Source organism: Mauremys mutica, chromosome 2, assembly GCF_020497125.1.
Source record: "Mauremys mutica isolate MM-2020 ecotype Southern chromosome 2, ASM2049712v1, whole genome shotgun sequence".
Classification (NCBI taxonomy): domain Eukaryota; kingdom Metazoa; phylum Chordata; order Testudines; family Geoemydidae; genus Mauremys; species Mauremys mutica.
This window is the reverse complement of record NC_059073.1, coordinates 45,311,689-45,336,010: the sequence shown is the minus strand read 5'-3', so window position 1 is coordinate 45,336,010 and position 24,322 is coordinate 45,311,689. Positions and strand designations below refer to the sequence as shown.

Genomic DNA, 24,322 nt, shown 5'->3' with positions numbered 1-24,322 from the left:
TGATAAACCTTGACTCCTAATTACTAAAACACTTGAAAGGAAACACTGAGATAAAATTTGCATGTTAACAGAGTGCATTTAAAATGCTTCCAATTTTCATAGCATTTTTTCAGCCTTGTTTGGCAGATAGTAGATCATGGATGTTGTGGGAGCTCATTTTAATTTCTGGAACATTTTATTTCTAAAGCAATTATGGTATTCAACCTTTGAATAGTACATTGGGTTGCTTTTAATACCTGAGGTATCCAGACACACAATGCTTTAGGTAAACTGTGCACAGTATACCCTCTAACATGCAACTAGACTAGGAATCCTGTCTCTTCCCTGTCTTCTCTCCTTCTCTAGTATGGAGAGGGCATACAATGGCTAAAAAAGCTTTCAGAAACTGTTCTCAAATAGCCAGTAACCCAGTTAAAATATGGCTCTTAAAATCTTTTGCTGCATTATTCTCAGTCTGCACTGGAGACAATCCATAGCAACTGAAACTGACCTCCAGAAATGTCCTCTGACTAGACTCTTCCTCCCTGGTGGCTAGTGTCTTGTCTCTTACGTCTGCACACATCCCTGTTTTGTAACTCAGAAGTAGAAAACACTTGACTCCTCCAATGAGGCCACTAAAGGGAGCCCCTGCAAAGGCTGACTGGCCAGGAGGGATATGAATTTAAAATACTCTTCGCAGTTTTCAAAGCTAAAACAAATATTGGTGAGAAACAGTTTACTAGGTTACACTCCATATGTAAACACCTGTTGTACATGTACAGTGATTGCCATTAAAGCTGGCATTTGCCACACAGTGACATCTGAGATAGTACAGCCTAAATAAAAATAGGAAATAACTACAGTTTTTTACACGTGACTATGTAGCAACAGTGCATAAAGTGGGTGCTGTTGTGTCAATGTTTTAACTGTGGAATCCAAAGTAGCTTCAGATGTCAGAACAGTGTAACTAACTTTTCCACTAAGGGAGATGTGCCTTATTTATCTCACTATCCTAAAACGTGTGTAGATTTGTTAATATACAGTATCTCCGACATTTATTAGGTTCTCCTACACAGTCCAGGAGTAGGGGATAATGGTATCTTTTTACTACTGTTGTCTGCAAACATGCAAGGAACTTCTTAGAAAACATAAGAAAACTCCCAGCTTCAAAGAGCTTACTTCATATTGCTTCAAAGTGTATCTATTGCAGCATCCCTGAACAATAAACTACTTGTGTTTCGTACAAAGCACTTGAAAGAGACTGCACTGGTGAGAGATGTTTTATCCATCCAATGAGAAATGAGGTCTTATGTACCTCTTTCCTCTTATCTCTGGGTAGCAGAGATTCTGACCAACCACAGGAGGGTCAAATGTTCGGTGACCCAAATAGTATAGTACTGACCAAGACACAAGTGCATTCTTGGTATTGGGAGGGCAATGATGAATCTTATGTTGAGAATTTGACCAGAAGATTTCCATGGCCATTGACCTCTAAATATCACTTAGACCCACTCTGAGCGGGGTTAGGTGGCATGGTGCTTACAACTCCAGTGACTTCCTGAAGCTTAGGTTAGGACTATATGTACACTGCATGCTGCTGTTATGTGCAGATATTCTGCACATCCCCTAGCATGGTTATAAATAGCAGTGTAGATGATGAGGCACTTAAGCAAATAGAGTAAAGACACATCAGAACCTTAGGGTATATACTCTACATGTCCAAGCAGTGCATCCCCTATCTAAACTGTTGTTTTTATACTGTTTTTAGCAATATGGTGTCCCACTGCTGAAACCTTCCCCACCACAGTGAATGGCTCTGGCAGGGGTGACGCAGTGAGGAAAGGTTCCAGCAATGGGAAGCTGCTGGAGCCTTTCCCTGCTGTCCCCGCACTGGAGCCTTTCTCCAGTGCTGTGTGTAGCTACACCACAGTGCAGGTACAGCCCGCTGTTCACTGCAGCATGTAGTTACACATACCCTACATGCCACTGCCAGTGTAGACAAGGCCTATATTGTAGCTCCCATTGCTTCTACCACCAATGGAGCTTCAACAAAACACCGTATTGTTGACCTCAGTTCTGAACTGAATAGACTAGTTAATTGAACACCTCTCTGAAAACACATAATTTCAGTGATTTGTTTTGTTTGTGGCTTTCTGTTGTCTTTCTGGTTCCAGATTATTGGACAGATTTGTAGGTCTGTTTATCTTGATGACTTCTCATTGTAAACCTGTTCCGTTTATGTGATATAGCTAAAATATTCACAGTCTCTGTGTACTTAATTTGATTGGGTAATGGATTTGTTCTCATGGTAGGTTTTCTGTTTTTTTTGGTTCATGTGGCTTCTTAATTACTGTTATAGAGTGGCTTGTTTCATAGACTGCCAATTTTTGTCAGACTGGGATAGTATTTCTGTGTTCTTAAAATGGTGGTAGAAACTGGTAAAAATGTCTAGCAGATCGTTTTCTGATGTTGGGGAAAACACTGTATAAGTGGCTTGCTTACTTATGACACTAATATTAATTTGGTGGGCTGTAACTATGTGCAAAATATTTGCAATAAACTATTAAGCTACTTCTCTGTTCGCGTTACTGACTTAAACAGTCCCATTTCACTGGAAAAAAATGAGTACATTAGGCACTTTATTTCAAATATGAGTGAATTTTTAGTAAAGGTAGGCAGACTCTGAATGAAAAGTAACTCAAACTTGAAATAGGCATTTAAGGGAAAAGCCAGACCTGCGGAGTATGAAGTCACTTGAAAGGAAACTTTAAAAATATTGCATACTCTCGCAGAATTTCCTCAGTCCCTCTGCTCTTAAAGCAACCAAGTGTCTTCCATTTGGTAAGTGGAGAGGGCATGAGGTCTGAATCTAATGTGAAACAATGGAACTTTGTGTAAGTCAAATTCTCCGTTGCCCTGTACCTTGTATGCTGACTGCAGAATAGGGAGGAAGTATGGGCTAATAAACAACTTGTTTGGGCCTCAGGAAACCTGGCTTGTATTCCTGGTTCTGCCACTGGCCTGATGGGTGACATTGAGTAAGTCATTTTCCCTTTCTGTGCCTCAATTTCCCTATCTGTAAAATGGGAATAATTCTTTGAGAGAAGTTTGACATCTGTGGAAGGAAAAAAAATGTATAAGGGTTAAGTATTACTATATAAAATGCTACCAAATCAGAATGATACCTTTAGGCATTCATTCTCACTAGTGTAAGTGACTGTACAAGGTGCAGGATCATGGACAATCTAGCCTTGTGTGTGTCAGACCTGTATTGCACGTGTGTATGTGTTCGTTGTCTCTTTTTGACTAACCAGAAGTAGCCCCCTTGCACAGAATGTTAAATAACAGTATGTTATGTTTGATCATGTATTTTGTGTGGGGGAGGCAACCTGTTGTAAAAAGAGGACAGTGTTATTCAACTGAATGAATAATTGGGTACCTTATTTTGCTTTTAGAGAGGGTTTATAATCTATTTAATCAGCTAAAACTATCTCAATCTATGGTAAGAAAGGGATTCCAGTTTCAAGAATTCTAGTCCATTCTGTGAACGCACTCTGTTTTCTCCCCCCACTCCTCCAGTGGAAATCATAAGTAGTTGTTGTTTTTTTTAATTTGTTTGTTTGTTTTAAAGACTGCTGGGATGCTAAGGAAGGGAAATAGTGCTCTAAAAGTTGCCACCTCTAATTTAGGGAATTGAGGAAGAACTGATGCTACCTAACTAAAAATCTTCTCTCCTGAGAAGTCTCCTCTGCTATCTTTATTATGGAATCAAGCAATTTTTTTACTGTTTGAGTTTGTGGCAAACCTTGTTTTCTTGGCATGACCTTACAGTGAAAGTGATGTGACAGTAATAAGAAAATCAACTCTACAGAAAAGCCATTGGAGAAACAAGTACATTCCTGCTAAGAAAGGAGTTGTTAGTTATTCAGGAAATTATGTTCAACTCATGTGCAAATATACAGAAGGCCAAGGAGTGTTCATTTTGCACCTCTGTACCTCCCTAATTCACAGGACTTCTTGATTTGCAGAACTTGCTAAGCCAGTTTTCACTGTTGTGAATGCCTTTAGGGTGGAATGAATAAAGCTTGCATGACTATTCCTAGATCAGTCTCCAGAAGACTCATCCTCCTTTCCCTCAAGATCAGGCGTGCAGAAGCCATTAAATGGCAAGTAAACAGAGGATATAATTGGAGTGAGAATAGCTGCCTGTCTTCTTTCTGGGCTTAGTGGGAGGCAGACTGCCTTAGTGAGCAATATATATTGAAGGGTAAACAGTCTAATACCCTGAAGAAAGTACTCCTGTTGTTGCCATGGTGTGTGGGTGTGTGTATTACACACGCGCGCGCACACACACTCACAACATGAATGAAATATAAATTGGAACATGCTGAACAGAATCTGGATAGTGAAGTGGCAAAAATAGTCTCTATCAGGAAGGCTGTAAAAAGTTTTACATGGAACACAACTATAACTCAGCATCAGAAAGGTTTTCATCTTAACTTAATCCCCTCACCCATGTAAGTTATCTGTTGTTCATATTTACTGTTGTGGTGCCTAGGGATCAGCCAGGATTAGGGCCCCATAGTGCTACTCAGTCTTTCTTTCATTTGGCTTAAAATGTTAGATGTCCAAGTCTAGGTTGGTGATCCAATTAATTGGTTCAGGTGACATGGAATGGACTGCAGAGACTGTGCCAACTGAAAGAATTTTTGGGGTCCTCTGCACTATGGGAATGGAGGTGGGGGACACCTGAGTGGAGTTGTGACCTGGCATGTGGAGTCAGTGCCACTCAGGTTTGGCCTGGCTGCCCCTCTCTCAGGGAGAAGCAGCTTGGGTCAAATTCGAGGGAATGGTGGTGTGACCTAGTGTGCAGAGTTGCAGCTCTGTTCATTTCTTCCCCCCCCCCCCCCCCCAGTGATTGGTGGGGCCCTTGTGCTAGTGCCCAGAGAGTACACTGGGTAATCTGGGCCTGGGCAGATGTACCTCTGGAAGATGATTGTGTGTGTGTGTGTGTGTGTGACATTGCTGAGGCATTCCATCGTCTGGTTCTGCAGTCACAAATAGTGTCTCAGTCACTGTTCATGGAGAAGGTCGGTACATCTGCAATATGATATGTGGAAGAGGTTCAAAGTAGACCATGTTTCTGTGGAAGTGAAAAAGGGAGGTGTTTGGGGGGAGGGTTGTTTTCTTTTTTGGGTCACTGGCATCCTTCCACCTTGCTTGCCGTTAGTTTTTGGGGAAACCCTAAGTCTTCAGGCTCTTCACTGCAAGCCAAAAAGGTTTTCTGGAAGTTAAGTTGGAATCTCGGTATATTATTTAAGTCTTTGTGTATTGAAAGATCCTGGTTCCATCAAAGGTAATGGCTTTTCTGAAGAACTATCATGTTGAGACAATTTTGGGGTGGGTGGATACGTGCGAGGATTGAAAGCCATGGGGGATAAGCTAAATGAAAAGGGAAGGGAGAAAGGGAATGGGAGGAGGGAGGCAATATGGGGGGCAAGTGTGGAGTGAGACTGAGGGAGGGGGGTGGTGGTGGTGGTAGTTTCTTTCCCTATCTGTACAAATGGGCCTAAGGTAGAATGATTTGAAGTGACTCTCCCTCAAAGCTATAGAAGGAGTTGATAGAGCTGAGAAGTAAAATTCAGGAGTTCCTGGCTCCCAGTCTTGTACTTACACAATACAACACCTATCTTTTGCCTTTCACTCTAGTTGGAATATAAATGTATCTATGATTGGGTTGTAAATACATCCTGTATCCACACAGGTATTGTTTGTAGGATTTAATTATTTTGGACTTTTGTGTCCACAGCGACAAGTCTTAAAACTTTCCTTAAACATCCTCTTCCTTTTCTCTACTATGGAAATAGACTATTTCTGTATAACAGTCTGAGAGAACCTAGCTGAATTCACAACATGAAATTATACTTTTTGACTTATTCTTTATTTTAAAAAAAATTACTGATTACAAAGTCTTCCCCTCAAAACATTAAACTTTTTCTCTAAAGTAAAAGAAAACAATGCTTGTAAATCACTGCTACATGCAAACAGTCAGACACGCTTTGCTGGCTACATCAGAATCTGTTTTTATTCAGAACAAGGGTTTTGTTTTTGTTTTGTTTTAGTTGCCAACAGCCTTTTTAATATGTGCACAGTGATCCATTTCTCTCTTACCCAGGGTTGTAAAGAAAACTGCTCTCAGGTAAGAAGCAGCAAAAATGAGAGCGATCCCAATTACTCCCACTAATGTTGACTGCATTTTTCTCTCAACTCCTGTTAATACAAATAAAATATGTAATTTAGCTAAACTGATTCCTTGTGTCTCAACGCTTGGTGACAAAGGCTGTGTTGGCACTTGGAATGTTTGTTTCAACTAAAAAAGCCACTTTTGAATTTTTTTGTGGGCTTTTTCCCCTCTGTTTTCTTACGTTTTTACTCTCCCTGTGTGTGTGCGCTTTGTTCACACTTTAAGTGGAAAGAATTAGTGATTTTTCTTCTTTTTTTTTCTCTTTTTGTTTGGGGAGGGATGGTAGTATAGATAGGAAACAATCCTGAAGTTAGGCCTAGTACTACTAGGTAATGGTACATGGTACGAAGTGAGGTGAGGAATTCTAGAATAAATAAATAAATATTGGCAATAACTCTTAAACTGATTTAAAAAAAAAGCCTTCCCTAAATAATATAATACTTAAAACATTAAATAAACTTCTAAATTGGACACTTGGATAGAAAAAAATCTAGAAAAATGTTGAATAGAGCTAGTTTGAAAAAAGTGAGTATATTCAATGAGCATATTAGTTAAAAAATTAATGAAAAATACTCTGCATGAGTGTGGGTTTTTTATATTTCTATTTTAACAAATTTCAGTTTCTTTCAAGTCGTAGTAGTCAAGGCCTCACTTAATCAAAGCCATAACTTCAACTGATGTGGAGATATTGAAATGTCTTGTATATTGTTTGTATCACTGATTGTAAATCAGACTATGGACAAGCAACAAAAAACACTCTTAACAGAGTTAAGCCCTGCATATCTGTGCCAGCTCCACAGCACTTCCGAAGGGATTGTCTTCACCGCAGAGTTCGCTCGCGTTGTAACCTGAGTGTTGTCCCTTACTCAAGTCCCATCTGCACACACAAGCCCTTAATGCAAGTGTGGTGATACTGTTAACTCAGGGTGGCTGACCCACTAGGGGATATAAGCTAAAGCCCGAGTGAGCACAACGCAATCAGCTCCGCAGCTGAATTGTTATTTGCAGGAGACTTTCTGTCTGTGTAGGATCACCACACTCCCAAACAAAGGTATTGATGCTAACAGAAGCTTTTTTTCCATTAATATAGCTGCGATTATACCCGCGATTATAGCGGCATAGCTATGTCATTTAGGGGTGTGTTTTTACATACATTCCTGACGTATGTAAGTGTGGACCTAGCTGCCTCTTACCTAAGATAAGCTAACTTGAGAGGCATTCACTTGAGTTAATTCTGCAGTGAAGATATAGCCTAATCCATTTCCGGTACCTCTCTCTTGAATGTCTGTGCCTTCCTTTAGATCAGTGGCTCTCAACTCTCCAGACTACTGTACCTCTTTCAGGAGTCTGATTTCTCTTGCGTACCCCTAAGTTACACCTCACTTAAAAACTACTTGCTCACAAAATCAGACCTAAGAATACAAACATGTGTCAGCACACTTACTGAAAAATTGCTTTCTTTCTCATTTTTACCATATAATTATAAAATAAATAATTGGAATATAAATATTGTACTTGCATTTCAGTGCATAGTATATAGAGCAGTATAAACAAGTAATTGTATGAAATTTTAGTTTGTACTAGCTTTGCTAGTGCTTTTTATGTAGCCTGTTGTAAAAACAGACAAATAGCTAGATAAGTTTGATGTACCTCCTGGAAGACTTTTGTGTAACCCCAGGGATACCCCTGGTTGAGAACCACTGCTTTAGATAAGGGATACATTTTTCCTGTATCCTATAAGGCTAAAAATATGGAAGAATTTCCTAAAGAGCTTTACATAAAGCATCATAGCTAGCTTTTAAAAGTGGGACTGAAGCAGGACCACCTTTCCCCAACTCTTTCTAAAAATCCTTACCCAACAGGACGAAATTTGATCCATTTTAAAGAACTTTGGAGTCTGATGTAATGAAGAAAAATAACATAGTAAGTACAATTGAAATGACCATGAGAAGATGGTGGTATTTGCCACTCAAACTTAAACCAGTCTCCAAAGATGGAAAGGTAGCTAGTAAATCCACTAATATCAATCCAAAACAAACCATTTCTGCCAGTTCCTCCCATCCAGAGGGTTTATCTTCACCTTTCCCTTTGACGTCTTTCCAAATGGAAGGAGTTAGGGTGGTAGTCAGTGTTTTACTGGGATGATGTGCCATTAACAATTAGCCTGGCTATACTTCAATATTGGGTTAGCAATCTTTTTTATTTATATTTTTATTTTATTTATTTTTTATTTACTTTTATTTATTTAATTTAATTTAATTTAGTGCAAGTAAGTAAAATTGGAAAAGGTGCCGTTTCTAAAGTTTCTGAATTGTATCCAGCTAGGAAGTGATATGCTAGTTCCAAGGAGTGGAACAAATTGGAGAGGTGCCATGTAATCTATATTAGGAAATACTAAGCAACCGCGTTTAGTTTTTAAGAGCGTCTAGCCATTGTTTTAATTTGCCTTTTCCCTTCCTGCAGAAAGAAAGGTTTTAATCCATGTGGAGCATTTACGGTGGGGGTACAATTACTATGGTGAGATTAAGAGATGACTCCAATCTACTGTGAATGCAAGAAGGTCTTTGACTTTCATTAAATTCTATCCAATAATTTACACTTTTTTTGGAAGCTCTTTTAGCATCTCTGCTGTGCTGTCACCAAATGCTTCCTAAAGTGATCTTGTATTCTAGTAGGTGACAGTGGTTGTGGGAGGGTGTTTGAACTGTGAAGATAACTAAATCATGAACAAGAACACAGATTTACTATTTTAAGTGTAAATTGACTGTCAGGGATACTATGGAAAGCTTGTTGGCCCATGTAGGGGGTGGGGAATTCTCTGTTCAATTATAAACTCATTTACTCAATGACTGTTGACTTAACTTCAATTTACAGATTTAAATCTTGAAAAGAGCAGTCCAGCATGGCGTTTTGGAGCATCTCAAGTGGAAGATATGGGGAATATTATTTTAACACTAATTTCTGAAGAATACAGTAAGCAACAGTAGTAAACTTGGGTTTGGCTTTTTACTTTATTTCTCCAGAATGTTGGGGAGTGAAATAATTTCTGCCATGTTTTGTAGATCACAGATTTGCAGATCCTGAAAGAGTGAACTATAAATTTGAAAGTGGTACCTGGTAAGTGGAGTGAGTGTGTTTGGGTGGTTGGTTTTTTTTTTTTTACACCTAAGGCATAAGTACAAAACCTGACCTACACTTAACATTTCTGTACTTGGCTACACTTGCAAGTAGTCTGTTTTTTTAATGTCTTCTATTTTGCTGGGAAGTTGCTTTAAAAAAAAAAAATAGGTTGCTTAATTGAGATGAGGGGTTGTAAAACAGAACTGTATGCTGAGTATCCTATGCTGGACTTGCACGGTATTGGTTAAGAGCTGCTACTATCTCCAAAATTGTGTTGTTAATTATCACTGATGATGGTGAACACGCTATCCTATTAAACAAAGATAAATAAGTTCTTGTTGTTAACCCTATTGACTTTGGATTTGTTTCAAGTGATAGGGGGAAAAATATTTGCTCAATGTAACAATGGCATGCAAATGTATCTTCATGTGTCCAAGACAGTATGAAAAGCAATGTAGAATTTTTCTAATAAATTATAAATATCAGAGTGTCTTTTTAAATATGTTTAGTAATGACAATTGCAATGGTACCGGTTATGATGCAAACTTCTTAATCTCACTCATCTCTTTTTAGCATATAAGATTCTTCACAATGGTATTACTAAATGCTTTCTAAGCAGTGCCTGCAACAGAGATTAGTATCAGAATTGTTTTTAGTTAGAATCTTCATGAATGATCTGGAAGAGGGAGTAAACAGTGTGGTCATAATAATCACAGATGCTACTGGTATTTGCAGCTCTTTCTAGCTCAGTAAAGCAAGGGAAATACTATGATCTAAAAAGATCATAAATATTGGCAGAAAATAACGAGATTCATCCAGTAGAATCTATTTAATAGGAGGGAGAAATCTGGACTGTAACAATGAAATCTGGGAATGAGAGTGGACAGCAAGTTAGGTAGGAGTTTGCAATGGAAGACCAGAGTGAAAGAACAACAAGGAGTCCAGTGGCACCTTAAAGATTAACAGATTTATTTGGGCATAAGCTTTTGTGGGTAAAAAACCCCACTTCTTGCATCTGAAGAAGTGAGGTGTTTTACCTGCGAAAGGTTATGCCCAAATATATCTGTTAGTCTTTAAGGTGCCACCGGACTCCTTGTTGGTTTTTTTGTGGATACAGACTAACATGGCTACCCCCTGATACTTGAAGAGCGAAAGAGTGAATGCAATGTTGAGCAATCTGTGTAGAGGCATATTTTTAGAAGGGTTAAGCATTTTGTATTCTGAAATATCAGAAACTTTGTGCTCTTCCTGTAGACTCCTGCTCATCTTCTAGTCTGTAAGATGTAATTTCCTCTGTAGGCATCAACTTTAAATGAGTCCAGTAAATGGTTGAAATGGACTCCGCAGATGAAACCAGTCTATTCACAAAATCAAAATTCTACCTATTTGAGAGTCTGTAATACGCATCTGCCTTGATTGCTGCTGTGTAACACTTGACTCAAATAGTTGCGTGGATGTGATGCACAGGAGTATTAGTGAGTAACAGAGCTTTATTTCTGGGTCCCAGTCACCTGACATGGGCCAGGGTTTCAAAAGGTTAATTTAATACCCTGTTGCATGATTCAGATGAGTATCCTCTTAACTCAATAGATACCAGAGTTATTGACTTGCAGCTGTAACTTCTATAGGATCACCTTCTTATAAATATGTATGTTCTTTACATCAGGGGGAGTTGGGGTGAGAGAGAGAAGAGTGACCATGTTCAGGAGGCTAATTTTGCGTAATGCAACATCTCATCCAAAGATAAGCCACATGATGCAATTCCCAATCTAGCAGCACAACTGTCCATGAGTCCTCCAGGAAGCTAAATAAGAGCCATGGATTTTTGTTGTCATGTCCAGTCAAATATGTAGAGCACAAGTGATGGACTTTATATTCTGTACATTCACTGCTGTAGAATTTGGTGCAAAATCAGCCCTTTGCTGCAGAACTGTGCTCTAGTAAAATAATCTTTCTTTTAACTATACTTTCTAGTCGTTTTGATTATGAGCAAAACTTCCCAACATGAAGTGCATGTAAACAATGCAGTGCTGCCTGCCTTAAAGGTGGGAGGACAGGTAAATCTCTAGCCTTAATGCAAAGGTAGCCTTAAAAGGGTAAAGAAATGGAAGCCGGTTGGTAGGGCTGAAAGTCTATCACTGACTTATTTCCTGAAAGTCACGTTGATCACATAACCTTAGATTGACTTTTGCATCTTGTTTTTTTGGGGGCGGGGGCTTTGAGGAGGAAAAAGAAATGATGCTCTTGACCAATTTATAGCTGCCCTGGGTGTTGCAGACTTCCTGCTGATTACTATCCAGCTGTCTGGGGCTGAGTCAGTCCTGTGCTAAGCCACCATTGTGACCTCTAGCCACAACATGGAGGGTGGTTGAACAACATGTGAGCTAGCATGATAGTGGCCTGAGCATGGGACTTGAATTCTAAACTCTTTGTTCAGTTTGTACAGTGCTGAGCTCAATGGGGTCCTGGCTCATGACAAGGGCCTCCAGGCACTACCACATTATAAATAATAATCCCCCTGCAGACACTAATTTCCTCTGTGGTCCTAGACAAGTGGGATATCCTCTGTTTTAATTTTCTCATCTTTTCCCATTTTTCAGTACTTCTGCAGTGGACGGTGTGATTTAGCTCAGATAGAGAACAACATAAAAACAAAGCATTGGGCTGGGGTGGGGAGCACACCTGGAAAAGACACACACAACTGTAATGGAGATGAGACACTGGGTAGCAAAAGAGACAGACTGAGAGAGGGGGAAGTGGGAAAGAGACTGCTTAATTAGTCCATGTGTTCTGTGTTTCTGCCAACAAAGAATGGGTGTAAACGTGAAAGAATGAGAGGAAAAGAATGAGAGAATAGTAAACAGAAATGAGGGAAAATGGCACTGGGATGGATGGAATGAGCCAGATAAGGGAAACGATTTATGACTCTTAAATTTGCAATCTTCCCAACTGTGTGAACAACCTCAGTCCTTGTTTGATAAACGTTGAATACGAGTTTAAGCTTATGAATAAATTACAGTTCCGTTTGCCGTCTATGTGGTAGATACTGAGGATGGGGAAACTTCAGTGTGTGTTTGTGCTTTATCTGAAGCAGCAAGATGGAACTCATAGATGATAATACCATAATCAGAGCAAGAGGCTTACCGTGGCAGTCATCTGACCAGGACATCGCAAGATTCTTCAAAGGCCTGAATATTGCCAAGTTAGTTACCAGCAATATATATGTTTATGGTTTTGTGAGACAGAAATAGTGCTTGCTCTGCTTCAGTGATTCATTCTTGTGCCTCCTTTTTCCTTGCCTCGACTCTTTAAGGGGAGGTGCTGCACTTTGTCTCAATGTACAAGGAAGAAGGAATGGGGAAGCTCTCGTCAGGTTTGTAAGTGAAGAGCATAGAGAGTTAGCACTACAAAGACACAAGCACCACATGGGGAATCGGTACATTGAGGTACGCTGCAGCAATGGTGGTTGCTTTTTTGTTTCTTTTAATCTCTTTGATAGGACTACAAATACCATGCCACATACAACTGATTTTTTCCCCTTCTTTCCCTAGGTGTACAAGGCAACAGGTGAAGATTTCCTTAAAATTGCAGGAGGTAATCCACTTTTTCTTTTGTGGGTGGAGATGGGATTCAGTTCCAATAAACACCTGTAACTTAGAAACACTTTATAATTTGAAACTATCGAATGTGATCTCTGAATTGGCTCATAGAATACATAGGTAGTTGATGTGCTGAGAGTGCTATCTACTCTGCTGATCATTACTGTCTTACAATTTACATTGTTCTTCTTTCCCTCACCCCCACTATATTGATGAATCACAATAAAGCATAAAAACTGTAAGGTCTCTGGTGCAGGGACTGCCTTCATTCAGTGTATACAATGCTTGGCAATGGGGCTCTGATCCCTGAGGAGCTACTGTGACATAAATAAATTCAATGTTCTCTTCCTTTTCAAGGAGTCAGTCAGTTAAGGATCTTACCAGACTTGTTTCTGAATCTCATTTGCTACATAATTTTCCTGGGGCCATGGCTTCCATGTAATCAGTTATAGAAAAACATAACCTGGATTCTTTCAGAACAGTGATGTAACTCTGTTCTACTTGTTCTCTATTGTTGTATACAAATCTCTGTGTGAAAGCAAATGAGTTTCAAAATATAAATGCTAATTACTAGGGATGGGTGAAACTGTTTTTTATTAAACAACTCAAACTTTTCCTGTATCCTAAAATGATCTTCCTTCCAAGGGAAAGTTGATCACCAAACACTGGAAGGGTGCAAAAGTGTTTTGTAAACCCTCAAGCCATCTTCTCTCTCAACTCCTCTCTCACCCACCTGGTCTTAGCCAAGTGGGTTGGATAAGGCTCAACAAGCTGCCACCCACATCTGTGTTGTTGGGGTCTCATTCTCAGGGGCCAGACAGGCTTGGTATAGGAATGACCTGCTTCCCTGTTCCCTGCAGGCTGCAGTAACCTAGTATTTAGAAGCCACAAATACCAATACTCTGAAACTTTTTAAAGGCTCCCTAGAAGGGGAATGTGTGGCTGAGAGGGTTGATAATGGAGTGTAGCGGTGCCTTTGACTTCTAGGGGTATGGCTAAACTAGAAGAGGTATGTGTGATTGGTGTGTGTCTTCCTTCTAAAGTTTGGCTTTAAACATCTTTCTCCTCCCTCCCCCCTTTTTTAATCCTGGTCTAGACATAAAGTAGGTCACTAGATGGACCCAATTTACAATCTGTTTCCTGATAGACTCTAGTGTCCATTTTCTGGAAAACAGACACTGTTGGCAACTCCAGTAGAGACACAGGACTGAGTAGGCATGAAAACTGACTCACCTGAACCTTAGTGACGGTCCTTGGGAGGCAGTACAGATACACTTGTGCTGCTGCTGGCACTGCACTTCTATGGCTATAGAACTAGGTTGAACTTGGGTCTAAATGGTGGTCAGTCTGGCATATCTTAAACACACAGGTGCACACATCCCTAAAATTGGATATGTCAGTGGTTTGCTCAGTGGCCCTCTTCTCCCCAATCCTAGCGGTAGAGGATGGGATTTTCAAAGGCACCTAAATGCTATGGACTCTGTGGGGCTTGTGATCCTTAGTTACTTAGGTACTTATGAAAACTCCACCACAAAGTGTTTGCTTGTCAATCATATTAAAAACAATGGCAAACAGATGGATCTTGCATTTCACCCTGTGAAGATAAGGTTTGTGGCTCTCTGTCCATGCAGCAAAGTATTGTACCAGCTATTGTGAGGTTGACTGGGGGGTGTTGTACAATCTATGACTTGCTTATTTCATAGCTCACTCTGGAGAGCTGACATGTCTTGGGAAGAGAGAACCAAGTTTTGGGATAAGAATACAAACTGACATCCTTCCAATTGGCTGTAGATAGGATGCCTTGGATCCGCTTTACTAATTTTACTGTGGTATTACATTGGCAATGTAAGCAATGCTGATAGACCTCCCGTCTAGTTACTGACGGCAAAACTGGCAAGCTTCTAAAGATGACAATTGTATCAAGGTGGAGCCAAACTCCTGAGCCTTCCTAAATGCACTTTTTTGCTGGCAATTCCCAGACCATTGTCTGGGGTAGTTTGGTGTCTGAAACAACATTTCAGAAATATGTATTTAAAAGTAAGGCTTGGAATTCACCAGAAAAGCCATTCCAGCAGCATCTGTGCTACTATGTGAGAGACTAGTGTTTTGCTGACTGGGCAAAGACTCAATGTTGTAAATGCAGCCTAGTTTCACCCTTGGGTGAGGGTGAATCTCTCATTTAAGCAATCAAAGGAGCAGCATTCTAGGCTTCAAAGGGAGGAGTGTCCCATATGATGACACTCCTGGCTTTCCAGGTGGCTTTTGAGTGGGGAGAAACAATGTGAATTTCAATTCTATACCCTAGGTGCAAACTCTCTATACAGGGAGGGAGTTGCTGTCTTTTACGTGTCTGTGGTGTCTCAACTTGGATTTTGTTGTTTTGTTAAAGGTACTTCTAATGAAGCAGCTCAGTTTTTATCGAAAGAAAACCAGGTGATTGTCCGGATGCGAGGTCTTCCTTTCAATGCAACGACAGAAGAAGTGCTGACGTTTTTTGGCCAGCACTGCCCAGTAACAGGAGGAAAGGAAGGAATCCTGTTTGTCACATACCCTGACAACAGGCCAACGGGAGATGCCTTTGTGTTGTTTGCTTGTGAGGAATATGCACAAAATGCACTAAAAAAACATAAGGACTTGCTGGGTAAAAGGTACATTGAACTCTTCAGGAGCACGGCAGCAGAGGTTCAGCAGGTAGGGTGAAAGCTTCCAAATATCTTGGGCTATTCTAATAAAAGAAACAGGAGGACACAGTGGTTGGCATGTGGTTGGGGTCTTGAGGAATTGTTTTGTATCTTGTTGTGGGAGGAGAGGTGTTTGACCTCAAAGCGTGGTCAAGGTCAGAAAATGTACCTTGTGAAACCTTTCACAATCAAGAGTTCTGATGCTTGTTTATATGCATAGTCAATCTGCTCACTCTAGCAACTGTATTTTTATTTAAACTGCTTTTTTACATAATTAAGGCGGCATAATTAAGAGACTATCAACAGGACCACTTACTAAGTTCTGACCAGTCATACCTGGGCAAGCCTATTGCACATGCAGGGTTTGCATAGGCCCAGTGGAAAGCCTTATTTGGCTTGCAGAACCTTTACTGGAGGGGATGCAGATGGCGGCACTCAAGCTGATTTCAGGGGGCTGGCAATTACAAGAACAACTTCTAAATTGAGTACACTTGATCTGGAATCATTGGGACACGCAAGTAGAGCTTCACAATCTCACTTTTTATCTCTTGAGTTGACCTGCATTTGAAGACCACTAGGTGTCGAACAAATCATGTAAAGTATTATCAGAAGGCTGAGATCCTCTGCTTTCCAGTGGTATATAACATTAATTGGTAGTCCTGGGAAATTTAATCTGGACTTTTCTAAATTCTAGAAAACAAACCACCAACAACCAAAAAACCCCTTGTTTTCTGAGAGTTCAAATTTTCCATCTTAGTTGCTTAACATTAACTTCTGTCTAATGATGACTAACTGGTTAGAGGCCTGATCACTGTAACTTATTGCAAGTTGCATGGTTCAGTTTGGCCGCATAGCAGCACGTGTTTGTTTCGGCTGCTACCAAGTTGCCTAACCATGTTGGTATTAGTGCGTTCTAGGAAAATCTGGACAACTGTCCTTGGCAGAGCAATCCCTAAAGTAGAAGAAGGAATATTGTGCTTTCTGTTACCAAAAGTGGTGGAGATTCAGCTCCCCATCCTGTCCCTGGTTGTGGTAAAAGTAGTCCCACACAGCTCTCCCTCTTTATCTTATACCATGAGAGCTCCCTCTCTGTTTCGGTCTGCTTTAATCTCTTCGGCAAGACCCAGATTGTGAGGACAGCAGTAGAAGGTGGCAATGCACTCTGGGATATCTTGCCACATAAAGACCTGCAAGGAAATAGGATCAGTCAAACCAGTTACAGAAACTGAGAGTCCTCTCCATGCTGCAAACAGTATGTTGAACTGACTACCAGCAGTCAATCCTGTGCCAGTCTTGGTCAAGGAGACTCGTTACACTGGACAACAATGAGGAAACTTCCTACCACTGCACTAGCACACATGCTGCTCAGCTGATTGGTATTAACAGTGGAAATGCTAGTGTAGCATGACCCTTGTCATTTCTGTCATCTTGTCATACAAACAAGTTTTGAGCTAACCTGGATTTTTCATAGATCTGGAGTTTGACTCTTTCTATAGAGCCTTGTCTGTTTGCACTGATGAAAATATGCATAATATTGCTATATGCATAGAAGTTTTACATAGATGTGATCAAGGGAAATGATTGAATATTCACATAACTGTTAGGCAGGGTTCTTACTGTTCAAACTAGAAACAATAAATCTAAAATGTAACATGATCTTTTTGGCCAAATATATTTATTTTTAGCTGACAGATGGTGTTGCTACATGGGCTAAATCATTAAATGGTGGTTTACACTGTACCATAGCACATGAAAAAAAATCTTCTAGTTTCAGGACTCTTCTCTTCCTCCACCTTGACAGTGTAGTCTTTTGTGTCCTGGTTAACAGCTGCCACATTTGTCATCTAGGTTGGATGCCTTTTACTGGAAACAACTCTTCTATGACCATATAAAGTGCTTTGGGATCCTACAGGATGAAAAGCATTATGTAAATGTAATATACATAATTAGTAAGTTGTTGCTCTGATACATCTCCTGGTATGGAGCACTGCAACTTGCAGTCTGATCAAAAAGAAACCAAGATGATATTTTCAAATAAAGCCACCCAAAGACTTCAGACTTATTCAGAACGTATTAATTCAAGCTGTCTTTTTATCCTTGATTAAAAGCCTACTGCTTAGATGACTTACCTTCTAAGTATTGCACAAGTTGACTATAATTAACAAAAATTCTATCTACATTCAGTTCATTAGAACAAGCTTGAGGTCTCACCATTTTTGTTTCTGATTTTGTGCAGGTGCTGAACAGGTACTCTTCTACACCTCTTGTTCCCCTTGCAGCGCCGCCTATCCTTCCCGTGTTACCTCAGCAATTCATGTCTCCGACCAATGTCAGAGACTGCATACGTCTGCGTGGTCTTCCCTATGCTGCCACTATAGAGGACATCTTGGAATTCTTGGGGGAGTTTTCTGCAGATATTCGGACCCATGGGGTTCACATGGTATTAAATCACCAGGTAGGTAGACAACGAGAATGCAAATCATGGTTGCCAGTGTGCTACCCACTACATGATCCCCTGGGTTGATTACTAGTGGAATAGCAGGGAAGCAGCCTTGATAAAGCCCCTAAATGCACAAAGGTGAGACAGATACTGATTCTGTCCTCCATGAGTGTAATGGAAATAATCAATAGTCTTTCACAGAACCTAGGTTCTTCAAGGCATTATATTTTTTTAATACTGGACCCAGTGTAGCAAACAAATTGCTAACAGGATCAACTGAAAACTTGGTATGGTTATCCGTAAATGTATGTAGAATTATTTCCATTGTCTGTAAATAGGTAACTCATGTTGCACGTGGGGGGTTTGAAAGCAGGACAGGGCCGCCCAGAGGGGGGGGGGGCAATTTACCCCAGGGCCCGGGTCCCACAGGGGCCCCCACGAGAGTTTTTCAGGGCCCCTGGAGCGGGGTCCTTCACTTGCTCCAGGGGCCCCAGAAAACTTTTGCAGGGCCCGGGCCCCCAGAGCTTCTTCCACTCCTGGTCTTCGCCGGCTGGGGGTCCTTCCGCTCTGGGGCGGAAGGACACCCCCCCCCCCCGCTGCCGAATTACCACTGAATGCCAAATTACCACTGAAGCGGGACCCGCCACCGAAGTGCAGCTGGGTCTTCGGCGGTAATTCAGCGGCGGGGGGGCCCTTCCGTTCCGGGACCCGCCGCCAAAGACCCGCTATGGGGGCCCCCCGCCACTGAATTACCGCTGAAGACCTGCAAGAAAAAGAGAGGAAATGTTAATCTTTTTAGGTGCGATGTTGTATGTTTCACCATATAGAACCCAACACATCCTGCTTCAGGGCTGCCCAGAGGATTCCGGGGGCCTGGGGTCTTCGGTGGCGGGGGGCTCCCATTTCGGCAATGGGGGGTCCTTCCGCTCCGGGACCCACCACCGAAGTGCCTCGAAGACCCCCCGGCTCTTTTTCTTGATGATAGTAGATGAGGTGGGGGGGTAAGGAATCTGTTTTTGTGGGGTTGTGATTAAAAAACAAACCAACAACAAAAACCTTTTAGACTCTCCAGCCAGACTTAATTACTCGAATGTGATGCAGAAAATGGCAAGTAAATTCTAAAGATTTTAATAATGTGTTTTATGTCCACAAAAGAGACACACTACATTAACTAATCTCTCACAACCTACCAAAATCTCTTTTAAGAGGATTATAAAGGCAAGTTCATATTTGTAACTTAACGAAAAAGCATAACTGTCACACACTTATTTAACATCTATTACGGGGCACATACAAAGGGACAAGCCTGTGTGTTGCTATTTATTTGGTGATTTTGTTATATAGGGTAAACAATGTGATACTCTCTAGGCTTGGAAAAATTAATGTTTTTTTAGTTTAGATGGATAATATCAATGTTCATTTTTAAGCATTATTTTTATCTATTTAAATTTTCACAGTTGTGGGAAATTATGGGTGAGGTCAGAAGTTTAGAGGGTATCAGGTAATTAATCATAGTCAATATTGAGATTCAAAAAGTTAAAGCTTTAGAACTGCTAAAACACAATTATCAATATCACAGGTCAAAACATATTAAGTAAATATCCCTAAAGCAAATGTTAAATTCTCAAGCAGCATTTTTCTTAATTTGCTGGTCTATAAATTTCTGTCGTAATGACCAATATTTTTGGTCGGTTTATGTGTGTATGGTGAAATAAACACTTACCAGTAAAAATCTAATGCTTCCAAGCCTACCTATATAATTGGAAATCTGCAAAAAATATTGCCTCTCTTCCCTGGGATTACAAATTAAACTGTTCCATTTACCCAACCAAAATATACAAATTGATACTTAATTTCATTCTTATACTTCACAGACCTTTAATCTCATATCAAAATCCTTAGAAACCTGATAACTGACCACTCTGAACTCGCAATCTCTTAAACTATCAATTGTCCCTCAGGGAGGGCTGGTTCCCATTCTCCCATAGCTTGTGATATGGGTATGTTTAAAATTTTGTCACGGTTGCTTTTAGTAAAAGTCATGAACGGATCGTGGACAATAAACGGAAATTCATGGAAGCCCATGACCTCTCTGTGACTTTTACTAAAAATAATGAGCGGGGACTGATTTTGGGGGGGAAGGGTGAGAACCTGAGCCCTGCTGTGGGAGGTGGGGAGGGTTTAGTACCCACTGCCCCAGTGGCTGACAGCTCCATGGCTCCATCTTGAGAGTTCCAGGTCCCCCCTGTCACCTGCAGCAGCTTGGCACTTCAGGAGCCAGCAACACTGCACTCTGGGGGCCCCAGCCCCAGGGCTGAAACGGAAAATGTCCCGGAGGTCTCTGAAAGTCACAGAATCCATGACCTCCATGACATAATTTATCCTTGGAGATGGGGTTAATAACCTGTTTGATTTAATCCATGAGGGCCTGGTCTACTCTAGACAATTAAGTCAATTTAAATCCACGCTCTCCGAGCAGCATAGTTAAGCCAACCTAACCCCCCATTGTTCACAGTGCTAGGTTAACAGAACAATTCTTCTGTTGGCCTACCTACCACTTTTCAGGAAGGTGGATTATCTCCACTGATGGGACAACCCCTCCCATTGGTGTAGGTAGTGTCTGTCTACGTGAAGTGCTGCAGTGGCGCATTTGTGCCGCTGTAGCATTTCAAGTGCAGACAAACCCTAAGTAAAGAACAGATATTAGACAACATGAGGGGTATTTTTTGTTTGTTTTTTTTTATCTGAAGCGTGTTCCTTCAATCTGTCTCACGTGTTCAAACTGTCTTGTAAATTACTCTGGACATGAACCATAATCTGTTATGATGACACCACATACACTAGCCATGCTCAAATTACCTTGGACTGACGTTTTGCCTTACTTGTCCCATTCTCTTTGGCTTTTTTCCTGGGCTGTGAAACCCTTAAAGCTCACTACACTTGGTGCTCTACTAACAGAAGAAGACAGTCCTTGCACCAAGGCTCTTACAGTCCACTTCAGACACTGACAGTACAGTCTAAATATGCAAGACACACGTTCCAAACTTGAACCACTTGCTCTGTGGTGAGTGGCGTCACAAAAATGTAAGGTTTTTAAGGAAGAATGTGATTGTGCAAATGGCAGCCATCTTTTCAGTGACTTAAACCTGGGTCTTTTATCACTCCAGTACAGACCTGTACCACTTGGGCTCAAGGATTAACTAAACTGGGTGCACTGCCAATTCCAAGACTAATTTTTAAATGTCCAGAGATAGTCCAGGAATAAATTAAAAGCATAATTTGTCAACATAGCTTGAGTGCCTGTATGAGGAAAATGTTGGTGAAGAGATCTGCCATCTATTGCTCTCCTTGTGTCCAACACAGCATATAGTGGTAGACAGGAATCCTGCCACAACTGCCATGTGGGAGCAGATCTCCTGCTCCAGTGTAAGGATTTGTCTGTACATCGTCTATTCAGGAATACTCCAGCTTTAGACAGGAGCTTGAGTGAGCTTAGCTGCCTTAGTGATCCCCTCTGTGGGGGAGGGAGAAAGTTCTTTATTGCAGTACAGCCTGTGGTTATGACCATGGTCCATTTCCACTCCTCCTACATATCACAGAGATGAGCTCTGTATAGGGCCTGAATTCCCTCTTGTTCAACCTCCCCAAATCCTAACCCCTGCATAACTGAGCTGCACCAGTTCATTACATGCCAACCAGGTGTAGCCAGCCCAACACTTTCCTCTTGCAGAACCTTCTGTCTGAGGAGTTGAGAGCTTCACCAGTGCTGGTGAATTCAACTGCACAATACCCATGTTAAGGGTAGCTGATCACCCCGATTATACTGATGGAGTATTGAAGGGGACAGAGGAGATTAAATTTGTCTAACGTCACTGGTGGTGTCTATCTCTTGGTATGCTCATATGTTGTAAAGGTCCACATCTTGTAAGCTTGGCCATTTGCAGTTTAAAAGCAGCAGTAGCTTGCAAAGGCACATACATACTTGCCTCTGCCTCAGTAAGTAACAGACGCTGGCTATGTTTAGGAAAAGCTTTTTATGATGTAGATAAGATATAGCGGCGTGGGCAAGGGATGTGCTGGCTGCCCTTCCCGCAGCCCCCATTGGCCTGCGACGGCAAAATCGCGGCCAGTGGGAGCCGCAGTCGGCCAAACCTGCCGACACTGCAGATAAGCAAACTGGCCTGGCCTGGCCAGCCAGGGTGCTTACCCTGGCGAGCCACGTGCCTGAGGTTGCCGACCCCGATGTAGATTAAAGGTTTTTTGCAGTGTTGGAGCCTTGTTGGTCCCAGGATATTTAGAGAGACAGAAGTTGGTCCAATAAAAGATATTACCTCACCCCCCTCGTTTCTCTAATAGATTAAAGGCTTCATTCAAAACTGCTGCCATAGTGCACATGAGAGGGTAAAGATTTTGTCGTGGTTGAATTGTATGGGGGCCTTGTGAAATAATGTTAGCGTTTAAATGGTCAAGCTAAGCACTGAAATTAATCAGTAGCTCACAAACTTGAATACAGTCACGCCTTTGCTGTCGTTGTTGTTGCTTTTTGTCTCCAGGACACTGTTCCTCTTTATAGAAGGAAATGTGCTCTCTGAACAGAGGACTAAAGTTCTTAGGCTTTGTCTACTCTGGAAAGTGTTTTGGTGGTGGTGGGTTTTTTTCTTCCAGTGTAACCTAGGGCCAATAATTTAAACCAATAATTCTACAACTATAAACCATACCATGTTGCACGGTCCTCCCCCTGTGGGCACTCTTATTCTGGTATAAAAGTGGCTTTTGGGGGGTTCAGCTTAAGTCCCTTCCCAAGCATCATATGCCTTTTTTCCATTCAAGCTAATACTGGGATAAGAAGTCTTCTAAACTCTTATTTTTACCAAAGCTATGCTTGGAGCTAATGTGTGGCATTTTTATTCTCTCTATTCTGAGCCATAAAAATAGCCAGGCTATACTATAGATAACAGCTTTACTTAAATATTCAAAACAAATAATAGTAGAAGGCTGACAAACATTGATGTAATGTACAGTGGGCAGACCATGGGCCCAGGCGGTAGTGAGATTTTAAGTGTATCAGAACCGTTGATTGGTACAGGAGTTGGGGTGGTAATGGTCAAATAGTCTTTGTAAAAGATGCTGCTAACATTGCAAGTGACTCCTGTTTTGGTACCACATGAGTATTTACATTGGAACTATAGATTTGCTCTTGTTCTTTTTCTTGGCTTTTCAGGGCCGTCCATCAGGAGATGCCTTTATCCAGATGAAATCTGCAGACCGAGCTTTCTTGGCTGCACAGAAGTGTCATAAGAAGACCATGAAGGACAGATACATTGAAGTCTTTCAGTGTTCTGCAGAGGAGATGAACTTTGTATTAATGGGGGGCACTTTAAATCGAAATGGCTTGTCCCCACCACCATGTAAGTTACCATGTAAGTTTTGCATGGTTCTTGGCGCTACTCTACGCTGTGTGCTGGTAGGTGTTGGAGCTTCTTTCTCTTCCCAGTTCTTTGTAAGGTACATTAGATGGGGGTGGAACTGCAAGGCTTTTCAATCTGAAATCAGCAGTAACCTGTGATCATTTTTCTTTTGGTCGTGGATTACTATTACTGAAGAAGAATTACTTTCAAATTATACTCTTCTTTTCCACTGACAAACTTGTTTTCTGCAACTTAACTTGCTCTGGACAAGCAATGACTCTGAAAGGAAACTTTGCCACCCTAGAGCCCAATAAAAAATTAAATGTGAATTGGTTTATCACTGTGTGTGTGGATTCCATGCCCCTCCCTTTCTTTTAAAGGCTAATTCTTGCAACCACTGGTAATGCTTCTTTTTTCCAAGTCTAAACACAAATATTCTACCTGTTGAACAGCTACTAACCCCTGGACTTTTCCCTGGACCTCCAGAATGCATGGAGTTAAGGTTGCTGGTGTGAGAGTGAAATATGTATTTAGACATGCAGCTAAGCTAGCCATATGTCTTGGTGGATCAGAAAACAATACTTTGCTTCCAGCTGTGCTCCTTATTGGGTATGAGTCATTTGGGAAAATGGGATCTTATCTAATATTTGGGAGAAAACACTTTAAAGGCTCAGGGGCTGACATAATCTGTTTAAAGTAATATGGCTTTGAACCCATGGGAAAATAATACTTTGCTTCAAAGATCGCAAATGGCAGGATAATTGAGGTAGGATCCTCCTATTTATGCAGAAGAAATGGAATATTCTAAATCCAGCCTGGTTGGTTATGACCAATGCTGTTTGTTTACCTGG

At 41.0% G+C, this 24,322-nt stretch overlaps 1 protein-coding gene across 3 annotated transcripts in view; it reads left to right on the top strand.

Moving 5' to 3' along the window:
* Positions 1–24,322, top strand: part of ESRP1 (epithelial splicing regulatory protein 1) — a 62,225-nt gene that overhangs the window by 8,383 nt on the left and 29,520 nt on the right. For 2 of the 3 annotated variants that reach the window (XM_045008037.1, XM_045008039.1), the window contains exons 5-12: positions 9,098–9,196; positions 9,286–9,340; positions 12,435–12,545; positions 12,657–12,789; positions 12,895–12,937; positions 15,332–15,633; positions 17,860–18,078; positions 23,285–23,483. In XM_045008037.1, the coding sequence (XP_044863972.1) occupies positions 9,098–9,196; positions 9,286–9,340; positions 12,435–12,545; positions 12,657–12,789; positions 12,895–12,937; positions 15,332–15,633; positions 17,860–18,078; positions 23,285–23,483 (1,161 nt within the window). The remainder of the gene's footprint in view (positions 1–9,097; positions 9,197–9,285; positions 9,341–12,434; positions 12,546–12,656; positions 12,790–12,894; positions 12,938–15,331; positions 15,634–17,859; positions 18,079–23,284; positions 23,484–24,322) is intronic. The other variant, XM_045008038.1, reaches the window with a different exon arrangement.